At 45.6% G+C, this 22692-nt stretch overlaps 1 protein-coding gene across 1 annotated transcript in view; it reads left to right on the top strand.

Annotated features, from left to right (window-relative positions):
• LOC137767201 (guanylate cyclase 2G-like) overlaps positions 1-22692 on the top strand; it is a 40266-nt gene that overhangs the window by 2186 nt on the left and 15388 nt on the right. The window contains 10 exon segments of the mRNA XM_068547914.1: positions 2081-2190; positions 4598-4783; positions 6329-6473; positions 10276-10411; positions 10685-10776; positions 12324-12487; positions 14563-14700; positions 15069-15152; positions 15778-15882; positions 16416-16487. Coding sequence (XP_068404015.1) covers positions 2081-2190; positions 4598-4783; positions 6329-6473; positions 10276-10411; positions 10685-10776; positions 12324-12487; positions 14563-14700; positions 15069-15152; positions 15778-15882; positions 16416-16487 — 1232 coding nt within the window.

Below are 22692 nucleotides of genomic sequence, written 5' to 3'. Positions count from 1 at the left end.
GAGGGGCAAATAGAAAAAAATGATTGAAAAAAAACTGAGAATTCTTCCTTTTTCTATGAGTGTAAAAAGCAGATGAAAACAGAGTATAAAATTAAGGATACATAAAAACATTACCAACCAACAAAAACTTTTTTTGTCTAGAGTGAAATCCTCGATGCTATAGTGTTATGATGTACAGAGTAATTTCTGGAAACACCTGCTAGGTGGGCTGGGTCTTGGACTTGGGCGTTCGTTCAGAGAATGGGCTCTGGAGACAGACATCCCTAGGTTTGAAACCCGCCTCTGACACTTTCTAGCTGTGTGCTCTTGAGCAAGTAGCTTAACCTCTCTGTGCCTCAGGTACCTAATCTGTAAAACAAAGACAGTCATCTTACCTACCTCATAGAACGGTGAGGATTAAATAAGATCATGCCTGTAAAGTGCTGGACATAGTAACTGATCAACACACCATAGTGAATATTGTTGTTGTGGTGCCTCTAAGGCTCTACTTTCTAGCAGGAATTAGTAGCTGACTCCTTTCTCTTCTTCCAATAAACCAAGCTCCTTCTGGCTTTGGGACTTTGGGACTTGGTATCCCTTGGCCTGGAGTTCCACTGCAATCCCACCTCATCCCACCCAGTGCTCTTTCCATAGGTAGCTTGCTCTCATCCTTCCAGACTCAGCCCAGAGCCCATCCCATCTCCTCTGAGGGGTCTTTCCCAACTACTTGACATGGAGCAATTCCCCCTCCCCACATTAGTATCACAGCATTCTTTTCCCCCTTCATTCATGAGAATCTTGAACGATCTCCCTCATCTCTTCACTTGTATATTGTCTGTCTTCATGTCAGCTCCCTGAGAACAAGGACCTTCTCTTTTGCTCACTGTTGTATCCTATGCTTAACGCATTGCCTGGCACCTAGCTGGAGCTCAGGTAAATAGATTAAAATTTATCTCATTTAAAAAATAAGTCACTAAGGACTTCCCTGGTGGTGCAGCAGTTAAGAACCCACCTGCCAGTGCATGGGACACAGGTTCAAGCCCTGGTCCGGGAAGATCCCACATGCCACGGAGCAACTAAGCCTGTGCGCCACAACTACTGAGCCTGCGCTCTAGAGCCCACGAGCCACAACTACTGAGCTCGTGTGCCTAGAGCACGTGCTCCGCAACAAGAGAAGCCACCTCAGTGAGAAGCCCACACACCACACGAAGAGTAGCCCCCGCTCGCCGCAACTAGAGAAAGCCCGCGTGCAGCAACGAAGACCCAACGCAGCCAAAATTAAATAAATAAATAAATAAATAAATTTATTAAAAATAAATAAATAAATCACTAAAATAGATAACCAACAAGGACCTGTTGTGTAGCACAGAGAACTATACTCAATATTTTTAACAACCTATAAGGGAAAAGAATCTGAAAAAGAATATATGTATGTGTGTGTGTATATATATATGTATATATAGATGTATATCTATATATGAATCACTTTGCTGTACACCTGAAACTAACACAACATTGTAAATCAATTATACCTCAATTAAAAAGAAAAATTCTGAAGCAAAAAAAAGCATGCTCCAATTTAAAAATAAATACATAACAATAAATCAGTATTTCATTTTTGTGCCTTCAAAAAGCATGCTGATGTGTTTGGATGGAAGAAAAATACCTTGGCCTACTCCTTTTCCCCCCATCCCATCTCAGACGGTCTAAATGCTCCTGGTTCTAGGTCCTCCGTCAACGCAACCTACCTGATGATGAGTCACAAGCCAGATCTATTGTTCTGAGGCAATTAAACGAAGAAACTAGAGCACAGAAGTGGTCTCAAACTTTTTCGATTTGTGCTTTGGGAGAGAGCTGCAGCGAAGACTTTAGTTCCGCAAGACGAAAGCTGCCAGTTTGTATGCTACCGGCATGGTTAAAGAAGGACATGCTCTGGGAACAGTTTAGACCTTTCTATTTCCTAAAGCATGCTCAAGGAAAGACAAAATTCATGTCTCATTTCTAGTGGTTTTAGGCTAGACTTTAAAACGTGTGTATCTGTGTGTGTGTGTGTGTGTGTGTGTGTACACATGTGCAACTGGCTGACTGTCTTCTCTTACAGTTCTTATCTTAATCTGCAGCTCAGAAGATGCAAAACTTATCCTGCCGGCTGCAGAGAACCTGGGACTCCACACAGGAGAATTCGTCTTTATCATTTTGCAGCAGCTGGAGGTGGGTACTGATGAGTCGTCAACGGCTCCCGCAGGAAGAGGTAACAAGCATGCAGCACTTGCTATGTGCCAGATGCATTAGCTCACTGAATACTCAACCCTAGGAGGCAGCTACTTTTGTGTCCTCAACTTAAGATCAAGAGACTGAGACTGAATTGAAAGAACCTACCCAGAGTTCGTTTGCACAGTTCCTGGGACGGGGACCCGGGCCTTGAACCAGGCTGCTGGTTCTGGAGCCTGGTCCTCTGTAGTCTACATCAGCAAACACCAGCTGAGGAAGAACCGTCATTCCTCCCGGGTGGCTGAGACCTCCCCAAAGGCTCTCAAACTCGGTGGCTCTCACTTTCTTTTCTTCCATGGCCACCTGTGTTTGAGCCCCAACAATGGCCTGGAGAAACCAACACGCTGGTCTAATGAGGCAATCTGTAGGTGGTTTGGTTCTTTTGGTAATGATAGGGATGGCTGACATGTACCACGTACCTCCCATGAGTACCGAGTTATACATTATACCTGCATCTGTGCACTAGATTTTCCCAACAGCCCCGTGAGGCAGATAGAGAGTCCATGAATTGTTTACATGCGTCATTACATTCAATATTTCCAACAACCTTATAAGGTACAGATTATTAGCATTCCAACTCGCAGATGAAAAAACTGAGGCTTAGAGAAATAGGGTAACTTATCCAAGATCTTGGACCTCCTAAGCTAGTCTTTTGGACTCTGGGACTGAGCCCTTGACCCCAACAGCTCTGCCTTGCGGAGTGTGTACTAAGTGCCAGGCCCCACGGTGAGCGCCTGATAAACCAACACTCATTTCAGCTCACACCACCCTAAGGGGAGACACTTTCATCTTCCTCATTTTACAGATGAGAAAACCGAGGTCCTGAGAGGTGAAATAACTTAACCAAGGCCACACGACTAGTATGAGGGAGACCTAGTAGTCTAACCAGGTGGGCTGGCCTCAGTGTCTGTACATTTAACCACCACACTACACCAACAGGCTTCTAAAATAAAGCCCCTTGTATTGATATTTAGCCATGGACACACTGTGTAATTTTTCCAGCAGTTTTATCTTTCTAAAATGAGCTTGTTTTATATGATCATAAGAAGTTGAAATGGGGCGACACGGAGTACAGGAAGATGCATAATAATGCTCCAGGTTTCTTTTATCTTTTTATCATTAAGTATTTCAGATTGCCAAAAGTGTCTCAGGTTTCGCTGGGCAGCCAGTTGGGATTCTAATCGTAAGCCAAGCTTTCCAGAACCTCCCCCTACCTTCCCTTTTCATTGCCGTCCACCCCTTTCTCTTCACTTGTCCTCTCACCTCTGCCTGCAGACAGACGAGAAGGGGAGAGGGTGCACCAAGTCTCAGGATCAGCAGGGAAGTCCTGCCAACCCCCTCGTCACGTTCTCCCCAAACCTTGATAATCAAATTCCAATTGGCTGGAAGTGCAGAAAGAATATAGGACTAAAAATAGACCACACGACGTCCATGCAAGTGAATTCATGCTGCTTTAAAAAAAGAATAGCATAAATCCATTCCCTAAAAGTGTTCCCAATATAGGCTGAAGTTGACAAAAATCAAGTTGCAGAATACCATTACAGCATGATACTATTTATGTAAAATGCACATACGCTCACACACACCTCTGTACACGTCTAGAACTTTCGGATACCTCTCAGAGGAGACAAGAGGGAGCAGTAGGGAAATTGGGGAAGATCTTACCATCTTTCACATATATACACACAATGAGTGGGTGTTACTTTCATAATAATAATAATAATGTAGGTAATAATGATAATAACAAACCACTTAAGCTACAAGCAGAAATATGAGAATCGACAATTGTAAGTTTTTCAAGTTTTTGCCGCCCATTGTTAAAAGTAAGCTTTCTGCATATTAGTTGCTCGATGCCCCAAGTAATCTTTTCTTATTTATTGATTGATTTTTTGGCTTCCTGCCCACTGCTTCGAAGCTAACTAGAAAACATAGACTTTGCGTGGCAAAGTTTTCCAGAGTCATTGTGTTTCCGAGGTTTAGAATAAAAATTCACATTTGATGTTGGGGACTTCCCTGGTGGCACAGTGGTTAAGAATCTGCCTGCCATTGCAGGGGTCATGGGTTCGATCCCTGGTCCAGGAAGATCCCACATGCCGTGGAGCAACTAAACCCACGCGCCACAACTACTGAAGCCCGCAGGCCTAGAGCCCGTGCTCCGCAATAGGAGAAGTCACCGCAATGAGAAGCCCGTGCACAGCAACGAGGAGTAGCCCCTGCTCGTGGCAACTAGAGCAAGCCCGCGCGCGGCAACGAAGACCCAATGCAGCCAAAAATAAATAAAGTTGATGTTGACTATTGCTTAGGGTATTTCCTACAGAACGGCTACATTTATTTCATTATTTTTCAGGACAGTTTTTGGAAGGAGGTATTGACAAATCAGAAGGTGATGCACTTTCCCTCAGTCTACAAGTCAGTGATTCTCACAGCCCTCAGCTCCTCCCGAGAAGGCCCTGGAGATGAAGGCTTCCGAGAGCAGGTCCACCGAAGGCTGCGGGGGCCGCCCTTCCACGGCCCCCTCCACATGCTGGAGCAGGTCTGATGGGGGTCTTCCTACACAGGTCCCTCCTCCCTTCCTTGAGAATATCTGCGTTTGGCCTTTACATTTTCCCTCTTACTCCCCTTCTTCTTCCTCCACTCCCCAGGCTCCTAACACACACACACACACGCACACGCACACACACACACACACACACACACATGCACAAACACACACTTCTTCATCTTCCACAGCCCCAAACAAACAGTGGCCCGATGAGATCTTGTGAAATCGGCACCCCAGGTCCACGCGGAGGACAGAGGTTACTCGATGGGTGATTGGGTGGCCTTTGGAGTCAGAGTCCTGGGCTTCCATCCTAATTCTGCTATTTACTAACTACAGGGCTTTGAGGTGAATTGTTTAACCTCCCTACACCTCAGTCTCTTCACCCAAAAATGGGACTGATAATGACATCTGCCTTCCAGACTGTGGTTTTGAGTATCTAATGACATAGTACATGGAAGTAGCAGAACAGATACCAGTGGGCGCTCAGACCATGACAGTCTCCTTTCCCAGCAGGATGCCACGACCAGGAACCAGAATGGAGTAGTCAGAGATGTGGAGCTAGGGCACGTCAAGGCAAGCAGATGTTCTGAGAAGGCAGCCAGGAGAGAGACTATCAGCCAGTGGTAGTTCCAGTATGTGTGGGATGATGGGGCAAAGTGTCTGATTAACTAGACCATTGGCCAGATCTGGAGCTCCTGCCAGAGCGGGGCCAAGCTGAGCCTGAAGGCGATGAGAAGCTACTGATGACCAGGGTTCCGTTAGGAATGAGGCAGCTGATTGTGGATCCCAACACACAAGGAAAGATGGTGGATCAATGAATATTTGGGGAGTCATCTCCTAAGTGTCAGCTCTGTACCTGGTTCTATGGGAAGAACAGTGCCTAGCACCTAATAGGCACATGCATTTTTGTTGACTAAATGAAGTATTGAAGACCTATTATGTGCCAGTTAGTACAATAGATACTATACCTATTCTGCCTCATTTAACTATCCTTATACTCACCACAATAGTGGCTTTATCCGCATTTTATAAATGAATGAACCGAGATTCAGAGAGATTCAGAGAGGTTCTGGAACTTACCCCAAGTCTCACAGTAAGTACCAGGGCCAACCTGACTCCAAGATCCACCCTCTTTCAATTAAACCATATTCCCTCCTGCCTATGGCCTAAAAAGCTGTTCTCAATCCGAAAGATCATGCAATCTAATTGAGAAAACAAGGCCTAAAGAGGAAAAGTGCAGTTGTGATATGTAGGTATACCAGCACAGGCCAGGATACGTGGAGGGTCTTCCTTTCTCTGTGGAATAATGGAGAACGTGTGCTCTGTTACAGTGTTAAGAGGATGGAGAAAGCTTGCTTCTAACTGAGCCCGGATGTGACGTAGCAGGCCATGGGCTTTTTTTTTTTTTAATCTTTTTAAAAATTAATTAATTTTTATTGACGGAGAAATCAAACGCTTCACAGACAAGTAAAAGCTAAGAGAGTTCAGCACCACCATGGGCCTTTTTCTACCCTGCCTTTGCTTCCCTCATCCAAGGTGAGCCCTTACCCTGCCTACTTTCACGATGCAGTCCTGCTGTATGCTGAGACCGTGAAGGAGATGATAACGGCCAGAAGGGATTTCTGGGATGGGCGGCAGCTCGTCATCACTCTGAAAGGCTCCAATCGGACTGCTTCGCAGGGTAAGTGGCTTGACTGTGGTAGGTTTGCCGAACTCAGGCCAGCTGAGTCTGTGGGGCTTGGAGTTGCTGGGCGTGTGATTACAGAATTCCGCTTTCTCATGGCGACTCCGGCCTTCTGGGAAGCGTTGTTGAGGTTATAGCTCCCAGCGGCCACCGTCTGCTCTTTCTGCTGTGTCCAGAAGCCTGCCCAGACCAGGTGGGGGGCCTCTGGGGTCCCTTCCCACCCCTGAAAAGTCTCTCCCACAGCTCCTTTCAAATTGAACCCATCAAGAATAAAACTCAAGAGGGTGGGACCCTCCTCCTGGTATCACTCCCTTGATCCTCCCCAGCCTGCATCCTCTCTGATGCGGTGCCTGTCTGAATCATGACAATCGGCCTCTAAAGATGGGGCCAATCCTATTTTACTTTCCTTGCAGGTGTGAGGATAGGCTTGGAAGTGAACTGTTTTAAAATCACCCTGGGAGCTGGCCAACGGCTGTCATCTTGCTCTACTCCAGCTTTCTATTTTGTGAGACAGAGATAATACATACTGCCATATCTAGTAATAATAACCAGCATCTATTGAGGGCTTACCTTATATCAAGCTGGGTGCCAAGAGCTTCTGTGCACTATTTCATTTAGTCCTCACACCACCCATGAGGTAGTGCTATTACCATCCATAATATACTACACAGGTGAGTAACCCCAGGGTAGAAAAGTTACATACTTGCCCGCGGTCACAAAGTTACGAGATGATGGAGCCAGAATTCAAAATAAGGCCTGTTTTTATCTCCAGGGCTCATGTTCTTTACTGCTGTGTAACACCGAGGAGTAATTAAAATATTGGGTTGGCCAAAATGTGCCTTCGGTTTTTAAGTAAAAATAAACGACACATTTTTCATTTTCACCAAGAACTTTACTGAACAACATATTTACCCTTTTGTTCCACTACCTTCTACCATTTTTCAGGCAACTTCATAATTCCACCTTCCCAAAACTTTTAATCTTTTTGAGCAAAGAACTGTTCCAGGTGCTTTTACAGTCTTCCAGGGAATTGAAGTTTTTTCCATTAAGAGAATTTTGTAAAGACCGAAATAAACGGAAATCCGAAGGTGCAATGTCTGGTGAATACAGCGGATGAATCAGAACTTCCCAGGCAAGCTGTAACAGCTTTTGCCTGGTCATCAAATAAACAAATGGTCTTGTGTTATCTTGATGGAAGATTATGTGTTTCCTGTTGACTAATTCTGGACGCTTTTTGTCGAGTGCTGCTTTCAGCTGGTCTAATTGGGAGCAGTACTTGTTGGAATTAATCGTTTGGTTTTCCGGAAGGAGCTCATAATAATGGACTCCCTTCCAATCTCACCATATACACAACATCACCTTCTTTGGATGAAGATTGGCCTTTGGTGTGATTGGTGGTGGTTTATATCACTTGCCCCACGATCTCTTCCATTCCACATTACTGTACAGTATCCACTTTTCATCGCCTGTCACAATTTGTTTTAAAAACGGAACGTTTTCATTAAGTTTAAGTAGAGAATTTCATGTGGAAATATGGTCAAGAAGTTTTTTTTGCTTAACTTATGTGGAATCCACACATCAAAGTGATTAACATAACCAAGCTGGTGCAAATGATTTTCAATGCTTGATTGGGATATTCTGAGTATGTTGGCTATCTCCCGCGTGGTATAACATTGATTTAACATCTCGATTTGATCTCTATCAACTTCAGCTGGTCTACCCCACCGTGGACCATCGTCCAGAGAGAAAGCTCCAGCACGAAACTCTTTTTTCTAAAAAAATAAATTTATTTATTTATTTATTTTGGACTGTGTTGGGTCTTCATTGCTGAGCGCGGGCTTTCTCTAGTTGTGGAGAGCGGGGGCTACTCTTTGTTGTGGTGCGCGGGCTTCTCATTGCGGTGGCTTCTCTTGTTGCGGAACATGGGCTCTAGGCACGCGGGCTCAGTAGTTTTGGCTCACGGGCTCTAGAGCGCAGACTCAGTAGTTGTGGTGTGTGGGCTTAGTTGTTCCATGGCATGTGGGAACTTCCCGGACCAGGGTTCGAACCCGTGTCCCCTGCATTGGCAGGTGTATTCTTAACCACTGCGCCACCAGGGAAGTCCCTCCAGCACAAACCTTCACAAACCACTTTTGACATGTTCGATCAGTCACAGCTCCTTCTCCATACACTGCACAAATCTTTTTTTTATGTTTCAGTTGTGTTTTTACCTTTCTTGAAATAATAAAGCATAATATGCCAAAAATGCTGGGGTTTTTTCCATCTTCAATATGCAAATGGCTACACAAAAATTCACCAACTTTGATGTCTTTTTCTAAATGAACGCTGATATGACAGCTGTCACATACAATCTAACAAAATTGTTTCGAATGAAGTTAAAGACAACTAAGTGCTACTAGAGTCATCTTACAGAAAAAACCAAATGAACGTTTGGGCCAATCCAATACATGAAGTGCTTGGCACATAGTATGTGCTCATTAAATGGCAGCTATTTATCTTTTCTTTGGCTTATCATTCCCTTAATAAATTAAGACTTAAACTTCATCCTAAATTTTCAAAAGGACAGCCAAGTCCTGCTCTTTGGGGCATTCATAGATTCAGTTCACAATGACCCCATCCACACCTTTTCCAAGTGGAAATATTAACTTGCTTCCCTTTCTTCTTTTCTTCCTGACCCTGAAGCATTTGCTTTAAAAAAGTGGAGGAAGTGGGAGGGGTCTGTCTTCCTGCTCGCAGTTTAATCCCCTCTGTCAGATCAATTTATTTCCTGGTTCAGCCCTGGTTATTGCATTTGCTGCAGCCCTTTCCCTGTGCAGACCTTGGGAGGGAGCCGTGCTCAAGCCCCACATTCAGGATGCCAGCAAGTGGGCACAGCAAGGCAGCGAGGGCTGTGGGAAGACCACGCACTTGGGGCCCAACAGACCTGTGTCTTCCTGGCTCTGGAAACTCCAGCGGGTCTGTGCCTCCAAGCCCTGCTTGCTTATTAGGAGTGGATCATGGTGCCTCCTCTGTGGGGTCAACCGGGACTAGATGTGTGAAATCACTACCGCCCTCAGTGCTGGGCACATAGCAGAAGCTTATGAATGTTAATGTTGTGTCCTGTCCCCAGTGGGAACAAATCGTAAGTCCTAGGTCAGACCTTGGGTCCTAGTTTGGGATGTGGAACTGCTGTACTTTACTCCTCTGGGATCTCTGATGTGTCCTTTGTGTGGGGGGCAGGGCACGTCCTAAGCAAGAACAAGGAATGCACCTGGGCCAGGTCTGAGCGCAATGCCTGAGCACAAAGCAAAACCGGGAAGGAAGGGCCATGCTGAGAGCAAAGCTTGCAAACTCGTGCCCCAGGGTCTGGCAGCGTGGAGAACGTGGGGGGAATAGGATGGTAGGGGCTGGGAGGAGGCAGTGTCCCCAGCCCCAGCCAACCACTGCCATGTCATTTGGCCTCCATTGGTCATATCTGATTGTTTGGGAAGCATAAATCTTGGGTTTTATGTGAAATTCGTTGGAAACTGCTTAACTATTTTTTTTTTTTTTTTAATGCTGGATGGTCCTCCCCAGCGTAGGCCTAACAGAACCAAGTGGCCCTTGAGTCCCACCAGGGTACCACCTCTGAACTCTCTTCTTTCTTTTCCACTCTCCTTCTTGACTGCATCTTAGATTCCCTGAAAGGGCAAAAAACTCATGGGTGGCTTTCAGCAGCTGCTGGGGAGGGCTTTCCTCTGATACGACTCAGCAGGCTGGCACTTTGAGCCCCAAGCTCCTCTCTGTTCCCTTTACTGTGTGCAAGTGCCTCTCTTTCCAGGAATCACCGGCCCCGTGTTTGTGGACTTCCAGGGAGAAAGGCTCATGGATTACCGGGTCTATGCCCTACAGAAATCCCCAAACGGGCCCCTCATTCTTCCTTTTCTTCATTATGACAGCTATCAGGAAGTCATCAGGTATGGCAGGACCTTTCCCAAGTTTAGCTCATGCTACAGGAAGAGGCCTGGGAGGAGAGGAAGGGCCGGTGGTCCTGCTGGGAGGCCAGCTGGGGATCCAGCTCCTATAATCAAGTTGTCTGCTGCTCTCTGAACTCATAAAGATCGACTTTGGGCCTTCAACGTGGTCTTGCCCTTGACTGTGGGTGTGGCTCAGCCACTTCAGGTTCCATTTATAACACGGCATCCCTACCTGCACCTCCATGTGGGCCTGGGCCTCATCTGATGCTCCAGCTGGGCAGGTCCCACAGCCCCAGTGTCTCAAGGAGAGGCCCTGGCCCTGGGCGATGATGGAGCACAGCGCCTCCTACAGGGTCAGGTTCACGGTTAGTGAAACCGACTCATCCAGACAGCCAGGGGGACCCCAGGACCTGGATGCTGTCCTGGGCTCACAGTATCCAGAAATCCCTGGGGGGAAAAAAAAATCTCTGTTTCTGTTCTCTCAGCTATAAATCAATGAGCAACTACATAAGAACATAAAACTTAATTCAATTTCTACTTGCCCCCCACTGCCATCACCCACAATTCAGATTTGATTTGACACTTTTCTCTGCCCTACTCTTATGGAATTTTAATGTCCCCAAATGGGTTGGCCCAAGAAATAAAACAACCATGGCCAGCTAGGTTCTCTGTATTGTAGGAACAGGCATTCTCCAGGCAGGGGTGACGTTTTGGTCTGTGAAGTGTCAAGATGCTCTGTAACAAGATTTGTCTGTATCAAACACTGGAGAAAACTTCACTAACATCTGAGAATTGACACTTCATCTTTTAAATCAGAAGTGACATGGTTTAAATCAAAAGGTCGAGTCAGTTATTCTACCTAGCAAAAAGATATTGCTCTCTCATGAATTATATTTCCAGAAGGCTAGGCTTGAAGAATCTTGGTGAGGTGGGAAAACTGGATGGGTCAGCAGATGTTTGAATGAAGAGACCAAGGCCTGCCTTTTGCAAATGACATGTGTGTTTCAGTTGCCCCTGCTATACCTGAGGTAGAGACAAGTTGAATAAATCAAGTTGGCACTGACCTTTCATTGTCTTCTTTTTTTTTAACACCCATGGGGAATTTCTCCACAGTTCCCTTCCTGAAGACAGACGTGGCTGTGGATTTTCCAATGAGCTCTGTGAAACTGAGCCTGCTTTTGCAGATCAGTGTGGCCGCCTGGAGAAGGTAGCAGGAAAGGACTCTTTACAACAGGGCTTCTCAGCAGTGGCAACAGCATTGATGTTTAGGACGGGATCATCTTTGTGTGTAAGGGGCTGTTCCGTGCCTTGTAGGAGGCCTAGCAGCACCCCTGGCCTCCACCCCACCCACTAGATGCCAGCAGCACCCTCTAGCCCTAACAGCCCCAAATGTCTCCAGACATTGCCAAATATCCCCTGGGGAGGCAACGTCATGGCCTCCCCTGTTGAGAACCTCTGCCCTGGGGAAACCTGGCTCCTGAGACTTGAGTCTCAGGAATTCCATTTCTACGGAGGTGGAGTCTGGACAAGGGAGTGTTTCCTGGTGGTTAGGAGCCCAGGCCTGGAATGAGGTGGATCATAACTGAGGACAAGTGTAAGGAGAGCACATAGTAAATGTTGAATGAAAGGTGGTGATGGTCTTAGAAGTCCTCCTTTTTTTCTCTACAAGGGAAGTTTCTATACAAGGAGGAGGTGAGTGCAGTTGCCGTGGGAACCAGAGAGGTGTGGGAAGACCACGCACTTGGGGCCCAATAGGATTCCTGGAAAAGACAGGTCTGAGTGGACGCTGTGTGCCCTAACTTGGACCCGTGCCTGGGCAGCTTTTGAGCCATCTGTTTGGCAGGGCCGGGATGGGGCCCTGATGTGCTCACTTCTGCTCTTAGGTGGGCCTGAGTAACGATATGCCCTCCAGGTGTGACTGCTGTGATTTTCACCATAACCCTCCTGATTACCAACCTGGGAGCTGTCGTCATAGGTCTGATTTTAAGGATATAGAGGGGGAAACTGCAGAGGCAAAATAAAGATCTTTGGTAGCAAATCAATTATGATGACATCATCATGCTGTCCCAGAACAAGGTGAGGCCACGCCTGGCCCAGACATCCACCTTCCTGCTCACTGCTGGTGATTCATGGAAGGGACCTGATCTAGGAGCTTGCAAGGGCGGAGGCTGGCTCATTTATAAAGTGAGCTCTTAATGGAGAGTCTTAGGCCCTGAGTTCTGGTTCTAGAACTACCACTTTTTTGCTGGGAACATCATTTCCGAGCCTCAGTTCCTGAATACTTAAAAATGATCAGATGGCTTCTAAATTTCCCTTCAGCTCTGTTCCCTGGTGGGTAGAAGAACCCATACATCCTGCTCAAATATTAAAGCTGTCTCCTGGGGAGCATTTAGTTATTTTCAAAACCACATTAACTCCTTTAAACTACTGATAACTAAGACAATATAATTCATTTACTCAACACACACGTGTTGCCCGTCTACTGCAGGCCAAGCAGAGTGCAAGGCACGCCACAAATGGGTGCCTTCCGAGGGAAGTAAGCTCTCTGGGAGGTGTCTACAAGCTGAGGTAGAAACCCCGCAGGTAGAGGGATTGAATGTCACAGCATCATGAAGGCTTCAGAGAAGAGGTGACATCTGGGGAGAGTGGGTTTGCTAGTGGTGACCAGGAGAGAAGTAACGCAGGGTATGCTGAGGGCTTCTCAGGGCTGCGAAGCTGGGCACGCATTTAATAAGCATGACATTATTTGATAAGTATATAACAGTTACATAATTCCAGAAAATATAGCCATGACTATCTTTTATGCATATCTTAAGCTTGAAGTTTTGAAGTCTCTTTTCTTTCTTTCCTTTTTTGTTTTGTTTTTGTTGTTGATGTAATCTTTGCAAGCATATATTGATTATTCTGGAGTACTTACTGCCTTCCCAGAAAGGTTAGTAAGAATTGTGCTTTAGAGTAGAAAGATAGACCCAAGTTTCTATACTTTAATAAGAGCTCTTTGTTCCTGGGGGGAGGTGGAGGGAGGGGGTGAATTTTGCTTTCATCTCAAGTGATTAAAAACCCACAACTGAAATAAATTTTACATCAAAGATCAAGAATTTTAGAATTTCATATAGTACTTGCTCAGGAATACGTTACTCATGACATTCAGAGAATAACAAGATATGCAGATCAACTACTGAATCAGAATTTATGTTTTTGAACAAATGTGTGAATCTTAAATATCTCGAAGCAAAAGAAAAGTGTTCTAGAATGTTGTTGCTTGTTAGAGAGCGCTCAAGTTAGACCAAGGTATACAGGTTTGTTCTAAAGACATTTAGGTTAGTTATAAAAGTAAGGAAAGCATGATGGGTCAACAATCAAACATTCCTCTTATGTTATGTGTATTTTGTTCCTGTTATATTGGCTTTATTTTCAAAATTGTAGTTTATAGTATGTTTCCTTTTATTGGTATCCTTGCATATACTATTCATTGAATAAATGAATTATGACTTTCAAGAAAAAAAGATGACTTGGCTGGTACCAAGTCAAGGAGGCTTCAACATGCTATGACCAGCGTATTGGGGTTCATTTGTAAATTATTTTTCAAGTGTCCCTGGGGATTCTGGGGCTCACTGGTCTGGCCTTGGGTGAATGACAGAATGAGGTAGAGGTGGTGGGGAGGAATCCTGAGCCTTCCTCTTCCTCTTCAACTACAGCAGCTCTGCTTTGAGATATTGTTTTCTACATTAGGGTTCTGAGTAAGGCTCTTCTAGAAAAACAGGGCTCCTCTGTTTAAAATATATTCTCTAGGTGCTGGGGAGGCACTGGGGGTGTTACACAGAGAGTTCACCTCCTTAGATGCTCATTGAGGAAAATGACTGTGTCATCAGGTCACACATCTAGTTAAGGGCCAAAGGCAGCACTTGAATTTGGGCAGCCTGACCCCAGAGTCTTAACCACGACATTGTGACGTTGGCACAGACACAAGAGTGGTGCGGGTAGCAGTTCAGCACTCACACTTTGGGTTAGAGAAATCAGGGTTTGAGTCCTGACTCTCATTTACTAACTGCTATTACCTTGGTGCTAATCTTCCTCATCTATAAGAGGCATAGTCTCATCAGTACTTGGTCGTCCTACTGAGAGCAGCTGAAACGTGTCCTGTTTCGCAGCCATCCCGGAGAGGCACACCTGTGTCGAGAGGGAACAACAGTAACTCATCTAGTGTGATGATTTCTGGGGACTTCAGCTCCTTTGTTGAGAACCAGCAGGGCGAAGAGCTCTTTTATGCCCCAGTAGGGCTTTACCGGGTAATTCTGAGGGCAGAGTGGCTGCATGCAGATGTTCAAATTCTGGCCGTACTACCTACAGATGTGTGACCTTGAACTAGTTCCCTAACCTCAGGGATCCCATCTGGAAATGGGCTAATCACATCCCACCCCCCCTTGCAGGGCTGTGCTGCCTGTTAAATTAGGTCTCCTGTGTTGAGCAGCTAGCTCGGCTCCTGGACACAGCTCGGGGCCACCCGAGGGCTGATTTGGGCAGGGAGGAGCTCAATGATCCCTTCTGTAGGTGGATTTCTTGCCAGTCTTCCTGCCCCCCTTCCTAGCTCTTTCTGAGCGTAGCTTTTTCTGGATCAGCCTGGGTTAGGAACATTCCACTTTGTCTCCGGTTGCAGGGAAACCATGTGGCCATCTGTGATGTTGGTGACCAAGCGCAAGCCTGGGTCAGGAAGCCGTCTGTGCTTCAGGAAATCCGGCTGGTGAGGCCCCCAGCCCTGGGAGGAGGCAAAGCCTTGCTGCCCTCTGCCTTGCCTCTGCCAGCTCCCTGTTCCCACCTGGGGTGCGGGTGGCCTTCACCCCAAAGGGCAATGGTGGGAAGCTGCTTCCCTTAACTTGGCCCATGACCCCCACCCACCAAGAGCCCAGACTTTAGACCTCAGACCCTTATGCCTGACCCAGGCACCTGCATCCTGGGAGCTCTCCTAGCCTGTTCTTTGCCTTTAATTCTTCCTGGCCTTAATTCTGCCTCTTCATTCTTTGTGTCTGTATCTGTCTCCCTTGAAGCTGATCCTTGCAGGGGAGTCAGGTTCATGGGGTCCACTTCAGTTAATCCCCGTTACTTTGATCATTCCTCTGGTTTATTTGCTGGAGGCAGACTGTCTGGATTTACCTCCCAGCTCTGCCACTATTAAGTTGTATGATCTTTAACACATTAATTTATCTTTTGAGCATCAGTTTCCTCATCTGTAAAATGGGAGCAGTCATAGTTCTTATCTCACAGGGTCTTTGTGAAAAATAGCTGAAAGTGTGTAAAGCACACAGCATTGTCCCTAGGGCAGAAGACACATTATAATCATAAGCTATTATTACCATTATTATTTTCAGATGTATGAATTAAGGCATGAAAACATTGTTCCCATCTTTGGTATCTGCACAGAATCACCCAACATCTGCATTGTCACCCAATATTGCAAAAGAGGAAGCCTTAAGGTAAGTAAAATAGTAAATCTTATCTCAGGTTTGATTAGCGGCAGCTAATAAAGAAGCTTATCAATGCTTTTGCCCCTTCGTCCAAGAACAGTTCCTCTCTGGTTTAATTTCAAGACCTGAATTATCTTGCTGGGCTGCCTGTAGGGAATTAAATTAGCAGCGCAGTTGCCAAGTGTCTGGTCTCTTTGTTCTGGGAAATTGTCTGAGCTTGGTTTCATCTCCTAAGATGTCATATCTACGTCTGAATTGTGTTCCTGGGCCCATCTTTCCCGTGGTATGTGACCACCAGCTTTATGTCAGGAACAAGGAAGTATCTGTAAAACTCAAGACTGCGTAACTTTCTCAATATTGAGTCAGGTTATGGTTTCTTCCAAGCAGAGTTCCGGTTACTAGATGTAGAGTTCTCTGCCTCAGGTTGTATCATTTCTGCTCAACATCATCCAAAGCATTAGAATCAAATCCACTGAACCCGCGAAGATCACTGTGCTTCTGGTTGAGTTACTGGTGATGTTTCAAGTAATTGTGTTTTCTAGGATGTTTTGAGAAACTCAGGCAATGAAATTGATTGGATATTCAAGCTCTCATTTGCGTATGTCAGAGTCAACGTATCACATAAACCTGTGTAAAGGCAAATGCTATTAGTGTTTCTTTTTTTTTAGAGGGAAGGATTTATTTATTTGTTTGTTTGTTTATTTATTTATTTATTTTTGGCTGTGTTGGGTCTTCGTTTCATGCGAGGGCTTTCTCTAGTTGCGGCAAGCGGGGGCCACTCTTCATCGCGGTGTGCGGGCCTCTCACTATCGCGGCCTCTCTTGTTGTGGGGCACAGGCTCCAGACGCGCAGGCTCAGTAGTTGTGGCACACGGGCCTAGTTGCTCCGCGGCATGTGGGATCTTCCCAGACCAGGGCTCGAACCCGTGTCCCCTGCATTGGCAGGCAGATTCTCAACCTCTGCACCACCAGGGAAGCCCCTATTAGTGTTCTTGAGGGGACCAAGCTAATGACCTGGGAATGGGTCCTGGTGGGGAAGTCACTCACTCTGACACATGGCAGCAGGACAAGGCTGGTTGTCATCTGTCAATCAACAGTCCATCCATCAATCAACATTCCCATCCATCAACTGACAGACTCCTATGGGCAAGACCCTGCCTGGGTGCTGTGAGGGATACATGGGTGAAATGTAAACTCTGCCCTCCTAGGTTTTAGGGCCAGTGACGCCTTGAATGACTGTGGCAAGTTACTTCCCCGCTGATGGTAACGGCAGATGCGGTGAGCTTAGAGAGAGCAGCTGGAGTTTAGCCCAGGCTGAGGAGAGCATCCCCCGAATGCTGGTCCACACTGACATGGCCCACCCGGCTCATTTCCCATGTGTGAAATAGGGATAATAATAGAGCTACCTTACATTTTGTTGTGAGAATAAAGTAAATTAATATACACAAAGGGCTAGAAAGTATCTGAACCAAAATAAGTACCAAATATATTTTAGCTATTATTGTTGTTATTGTTATTATTACTCAGCCTCCACGTAGGTTTAATGGATGAGGTTGGCCTGATTAACATCGAAGGAGTTTTCTTCCTCAAGAATTTGATTGCTCTATGTGTGTAAGGAGCTGAGTCTTAATGGCCCTGTTAAGCTGTGACTTCCCAGGCCTTAGTGGGAAGCCAGTGTATTGTTACCAGGAGAGGTAAACAAACAGAAACCTCTCTGTGACTGGTTTCCGTGGGCCACCGCTCATTATTTCCGTAAAACTTTATTGAGTGTCTGTTAACGGTTTGTCGTACTCTGGGCACTTTCATATGAAGACAAGGACTTGTTTCCATCTTTTTTTTTTTTTTTTTTTAAATGCTTTCTTGTTTTTTTTTAAAATTTATTTTTATTTATATTTATTTTTGGCTGTGCTGGGTCTTCGTTTCTGTGCGAGGGCTTTCTCTAGTTGTGGCAAGTGGGGGTCACTCTTCATCGCAGTGCGCAGACCTCTCACTATCGTGGCCTCTCTTGTTGCGGAGCACAGGCTCCAGACGCGCAGGCTCAGTAATTGTGGCTCACGGGCCCAGTTGCTCCGCGGCATGTGGGATCTTCCCAGACCAGGGCTCGAACCCGTGTCCCCTGCATTGGCAGGCAGATTCTCAACCACTGCGCCACCAGGGAAGCCCTTGTTTCCATCTTTGAATGGCTTAAAATTAAGCTAGAGAAAAAAAAATTAAAAAGTCGTGAAGTGTACGTACCAAATTATTTCAGTGGCAGTGGAATGGTTATAAAATAGGAGGATCTGACTGTCATCCTCTCCTCCTCTGGGCTCCTCTCTCTTTCCCCTCACCCACTTTCCCTCCCTTCCCACCAAGCCCAGGGAAGTGCTCTAGTCTCTGGTGATCTGTCTCCCACCCAATCAAAACAGTTGGCATCATTTATATTGGATGTAAAGAGAAAGCTATTAAGTTCTCACCATGGTGTGAATGACTAGTAGATTTAGCCTTTTCAGTGGAGGCATTTGGCTTTCAAGAAGAATTGACTCCATATATATGTGTTAGCAAATACCGTATGCTAACTCATATATATGGAATCTAAAAAAAAAAAAAAAGAATTGATTCTGAAGAACCTAGGGGCAGGACAGGAATAAAGACGCAGACATAGAGAATGGACTTGAGGACACAGGGAGTGGGAAAGGTAAGGTGGGACGAAGTGAGAGAGTGGCATGGACATATATACACTACCAAATGTAAAATAGATAGCTAGTGGGAAGCGGCCGCATAGCACAGGGAGATCAGCTCAGTGCTTTGTGACCACCTAGAGAGGTGGGGTAGGGAGGGTGGGAGATGCAAGAGGGAGGGGATATGGGGATATATGTATATGTATAGCTGATTCACTTTGTTATACAGCAGAAACTAACACACCATTGTAAAGCAATTATACTCCAACAAAGAAAAAAAAAAAAAAGAATTGACTCGAAGGATTCTCTGGAGAAATGCTGGGGTGGGTGCGAATGACACTTTGAAGGGGAAAATCTCCCTGGTGGCCATCAGCTATTCTAGGTCACTGAATCTATCCTCCACTCCACGCCAGGACAGAGGACAGCTTGACACCTTGCTTTGGTAGGCTCGCTGTCTCCTGAAATGGAGTGTACACATTCTGGGATACTGTAAGGAAGTTGCAATGCCAACCTTCCCTGAAAGGGGACTAAGAGTAAGAGAAGAGTCCCTACAGCATTTTGGAGCTCTGGCATGGGAGACTTTGAAGTGAACCCGGGCACTGGGCCAAGCTCTGTGGGTCAGATTGCGCTTCTGGCCATCACATACCAATCACAAGAACAATTCCCGTCCCGATATCTATTTGATCAGAACCTCCTCTATACGAGGTAGCAGGGAGATTCTGAGATGCCACAGACTTTTCAAAATAGCAGATGTATGTTGATTCAGCACCTAATTGGGTCAAACCCGATTCTAGGCATGGTGGGCACAGAGGAATAAGTCTTATTGTCCTGTCCCCAAGGAGTTGAACCCAGTGGGGCCAGCTTGGGAAGGAGCTTTGGAGAGTATAATACTCGTCTTGTGTTAGGGAGGGGCTTTTGTTTCTAAGCGAGAGAAGTCTTGATAGATTAAGAGGATGAAGGACAGTTTGGCATGCAAGTTGTATTGGGGATTTAAACCCTGGCTCTGCCATGTACTGACCCGGTGACCTTAACTACTCTGACCCCTAGTGTCCCTGTGTATAAAATAAAGATAACAATAGTACCTGCCTCATAGGGTTGTTGTGAGGACTAAGGTATGTAAATTGCTTAGCACCATGTCTACGCCATAACAGGTATCTAGTAAATGTTAATTGTTAGTATTAGCAGGAGTAGAGTATTACTATTATCCCAGATAACCCAATTTCTAGTACTAAAAACCACACACTTTCTTATTTATTCCCGCAACAATCTTACAGGATAAGCCTGCACTGTCCAAATATGGTACCACCAGCCACATGTGACTACTGAACACTGACCCTGTGGCTAGTCCAAATTGAGATGTGCTATAAGTATAAAATCCATGACAGCTTTTGAAGATTAAGAAAAAAAAGGAATGTAAAATATCTCACTAATACTTTCGTGTTGATTACATGTTGAAATAAGATTTTTAATACATTGGGTTATATAAAATATATTATTAAAAGTAATCTCACCTGTTGAACTAAAAATTAAACATTACACATGTGCTTACATTGTACTTCTATTGGACAGTGCTCTTAATAATTAACAATTAACTCCATTATTAATTTATCCTGAACTCCAATATTAATAGTACGAATTCTTACTCCCTTTTCAAAAGGGGAAAAAAAAGAGGCTTAGTGAGGTGAAGTAACCAGCCCACCTGGTAAGAGGCTGATTGGGACTTGCAGCCAGTCTGTCTCCCAAAGCTGAATTCTTTCCTCCCTGGAAGTACCAGAGAGCACAGATATGGGATCCAGAGGTAGGAGCCCTGTGGACCAGCCTCAACTTTCCAGCAGGAAAATAAATGTAGCTTCAGACACGTAGGTAATAGAACTGCCAAAGGTGTAGGAAACCTGACACGTCAATGGTGAGCCTCTCATGGTTCTATTTGTTCTCAGACAACAGAATACATAAAGTCAGACATTTCCATCAAGATAGAAAAATATAATAGAACAAAACAAAGAGATGTGTGCCATCTCTTGGAGAGGACTACATTCCTAGGATTCCAAGCATCCCGAAACATGTTATTTTTGTCCTAATGGAAGGAGCTCCGCTAATATACCTGGATGTCAGGGGTGGTCAGCAGCGACCAGAATGTAGAATGTCTCATGCCGGGGGTGGGCCTGGCACTAGCAAGGGCAGGGACAGTTGTGTGTGTCAGGGAGAGTCCTGTGGAATGGAAGGGTCTCCGTGAGGTCAGAGAGAACTCTGGCTTGGACACAGGTCTCCCCAGATTTCAAGACCAGACCTCTCAGCCTGTTGGAACCTCGCTGGAAATATTCCAGAGGGAGCCCCACCCAGGCCCTTCCTGTCTGGTTAAGTGAGTTGTGTTTCTAAAATGTGATTCAGCTTTGTCATCTCAAAAAACAAATAAGCAGATTGATAAAGGAACACGGCCTCCTGATTTTTTAGGGGTTGAGGTGGGTGTGGTGTACCCACTGTCCTGAATGTTTCCTTATTGCTTTCTGTATTAGCCTGTATTTCTAATGCAATATTAGCTCAGGGTTCTTGCTAAAGCTGACAGTGATTCAGCCTGTCGTCACTGCTGGAGGAAGAGGTGAGTCCCAGAGCTGGTGCCCAGGAGGCCCAAGGACCCGGTCCCTGGGTGCAATAGTCCATTCAGGGGCCCTCCTCACATTCCTCCTTGTTGGGCACCGAGGGCCGGTGACTTCTCGTAACCACGCTGTGTGACTCAAGCTGGACTTGTGATTCATTTAACTTGGCAATGGTGCCAGAAGAATAGGTATGCGTTTACCTACCCTCTTCCTCCTCCACCTTTCTCTTACAGCCACCCAGGGCACCAGAAACAGTAAAACTAGTGGTTTAGAAGTGGCTGGGCTTCAAAGGCGACTGGACCTGGGTTTGTCTCCCAGCTCTGTCCGCACTCCCTGGGAGCAGTTTAAAACGCTGAGTTCCTTCATTGTGAGAGATCCCCACCCCCCTGCCCTCATCTCCTTGCTAAATAAGAATCATCACTGCCTTGAGGACGGAGCTCCCTCAGCCAGCCTTCAGATTAAGCCCTCTTCCTCCATTCTGATCACTCACCTCTGCATGCAGGCTTGTTTTGTGTGAGAGGTAATCTGCAGCTAGTATAGGTTCTTATATCTGGGCCCTAGCATTGATATAGTCTTTTTAAGCTCCCCAGGTGATTTTAATGTGCAACCAAGGCTGGGAACAATTGACAAGGACAGGTCTTCTCAGACTAATACGCACACGCATCTCCTGGGGATCGGGTTAAAATGTACGGTCTGATCCAGTAGGTCTGGGCAGCGCCTGAGATTCTGCATGTCTGCCAAGCTCCCAGGTGATTCTGCTGGTCCCTGGGACATCTTTCAAGTAGCAGGCGTCTAAGGCAGACCCATTTCACGGATGGTGAAATCGAGGCCCCCAGGTGATTTGTTTGAAGAGACTGGTAAAGTCTAGACTTGAACACGTCTTCTGACTCCAGAGTTTGTTCTGTCCTCTTTATAAATAATAGTGCTTCATGACTGCATACAAATAATTGATGTAACCTCTTAAGAACACAGTGAATGACATGAGAATTTTTCAATGTTCCTCATTTCATTGCCTCTCCCTGTGAAGTGCTCAAACAGGACCCTTAAGTGCATGTAATAAATATAATATTCTATTATTATAGAACCATTATATGTAGATAGTAATAGAATATAACCCACAATATGTAGGTAATAAAATAATATTTTTAATTGCATAGTGTTGTTTCTAGATTGTTGGTATCCTTTATTATATTCATACAAATTTTTCATTATAATTTGTAGCAGTCTTTGTGTCAGGCACCACGTCTGGTGGTTCGCATGTATTATTACATTTAATCTCCACAGCCACCCTGAGAGGGATTATCGTCATCTCCATTTTGACAAGAAGCATGAGGCTTACAGGGAAAAGTAACTTGCCCTCTACTGTGTGGTAGAGCTGGGATTTGAACCCAGGAGTCTGACCACGAGGCTACATTTATTTTAAGCTGACCTTGCCTTTGTGGCTCCACGTGGAGGGGCCAGAAATAGTTTTCTCCTTTTTGGGTGGTCCTGCCCAGGGTGACCCCCTGGGCGAGGGGCTGTGTTAGTGGCTCTTGAACAAATGAACGTGAAGATGGACATGTCTCCCAC

Source organism: Eschrichtius robustus, chromosome 7 (assembly GCF_028021215.1).
Source record: "Eschrichtius robustus isolate mEscRob2 chromosome 7, mEscRob2.pri, whole genome shotgun sequence".
Taxonomy (NCBI): Eukaryota; Metazoa; Chordata; class Mammalia; order Artiodactyla; family Eschrichtiidae; genus Eschrichtius; species Eschrichtius robustus.
This window is presented reverse-complemented; position numbering and strand designations above follow the sequence as displayed.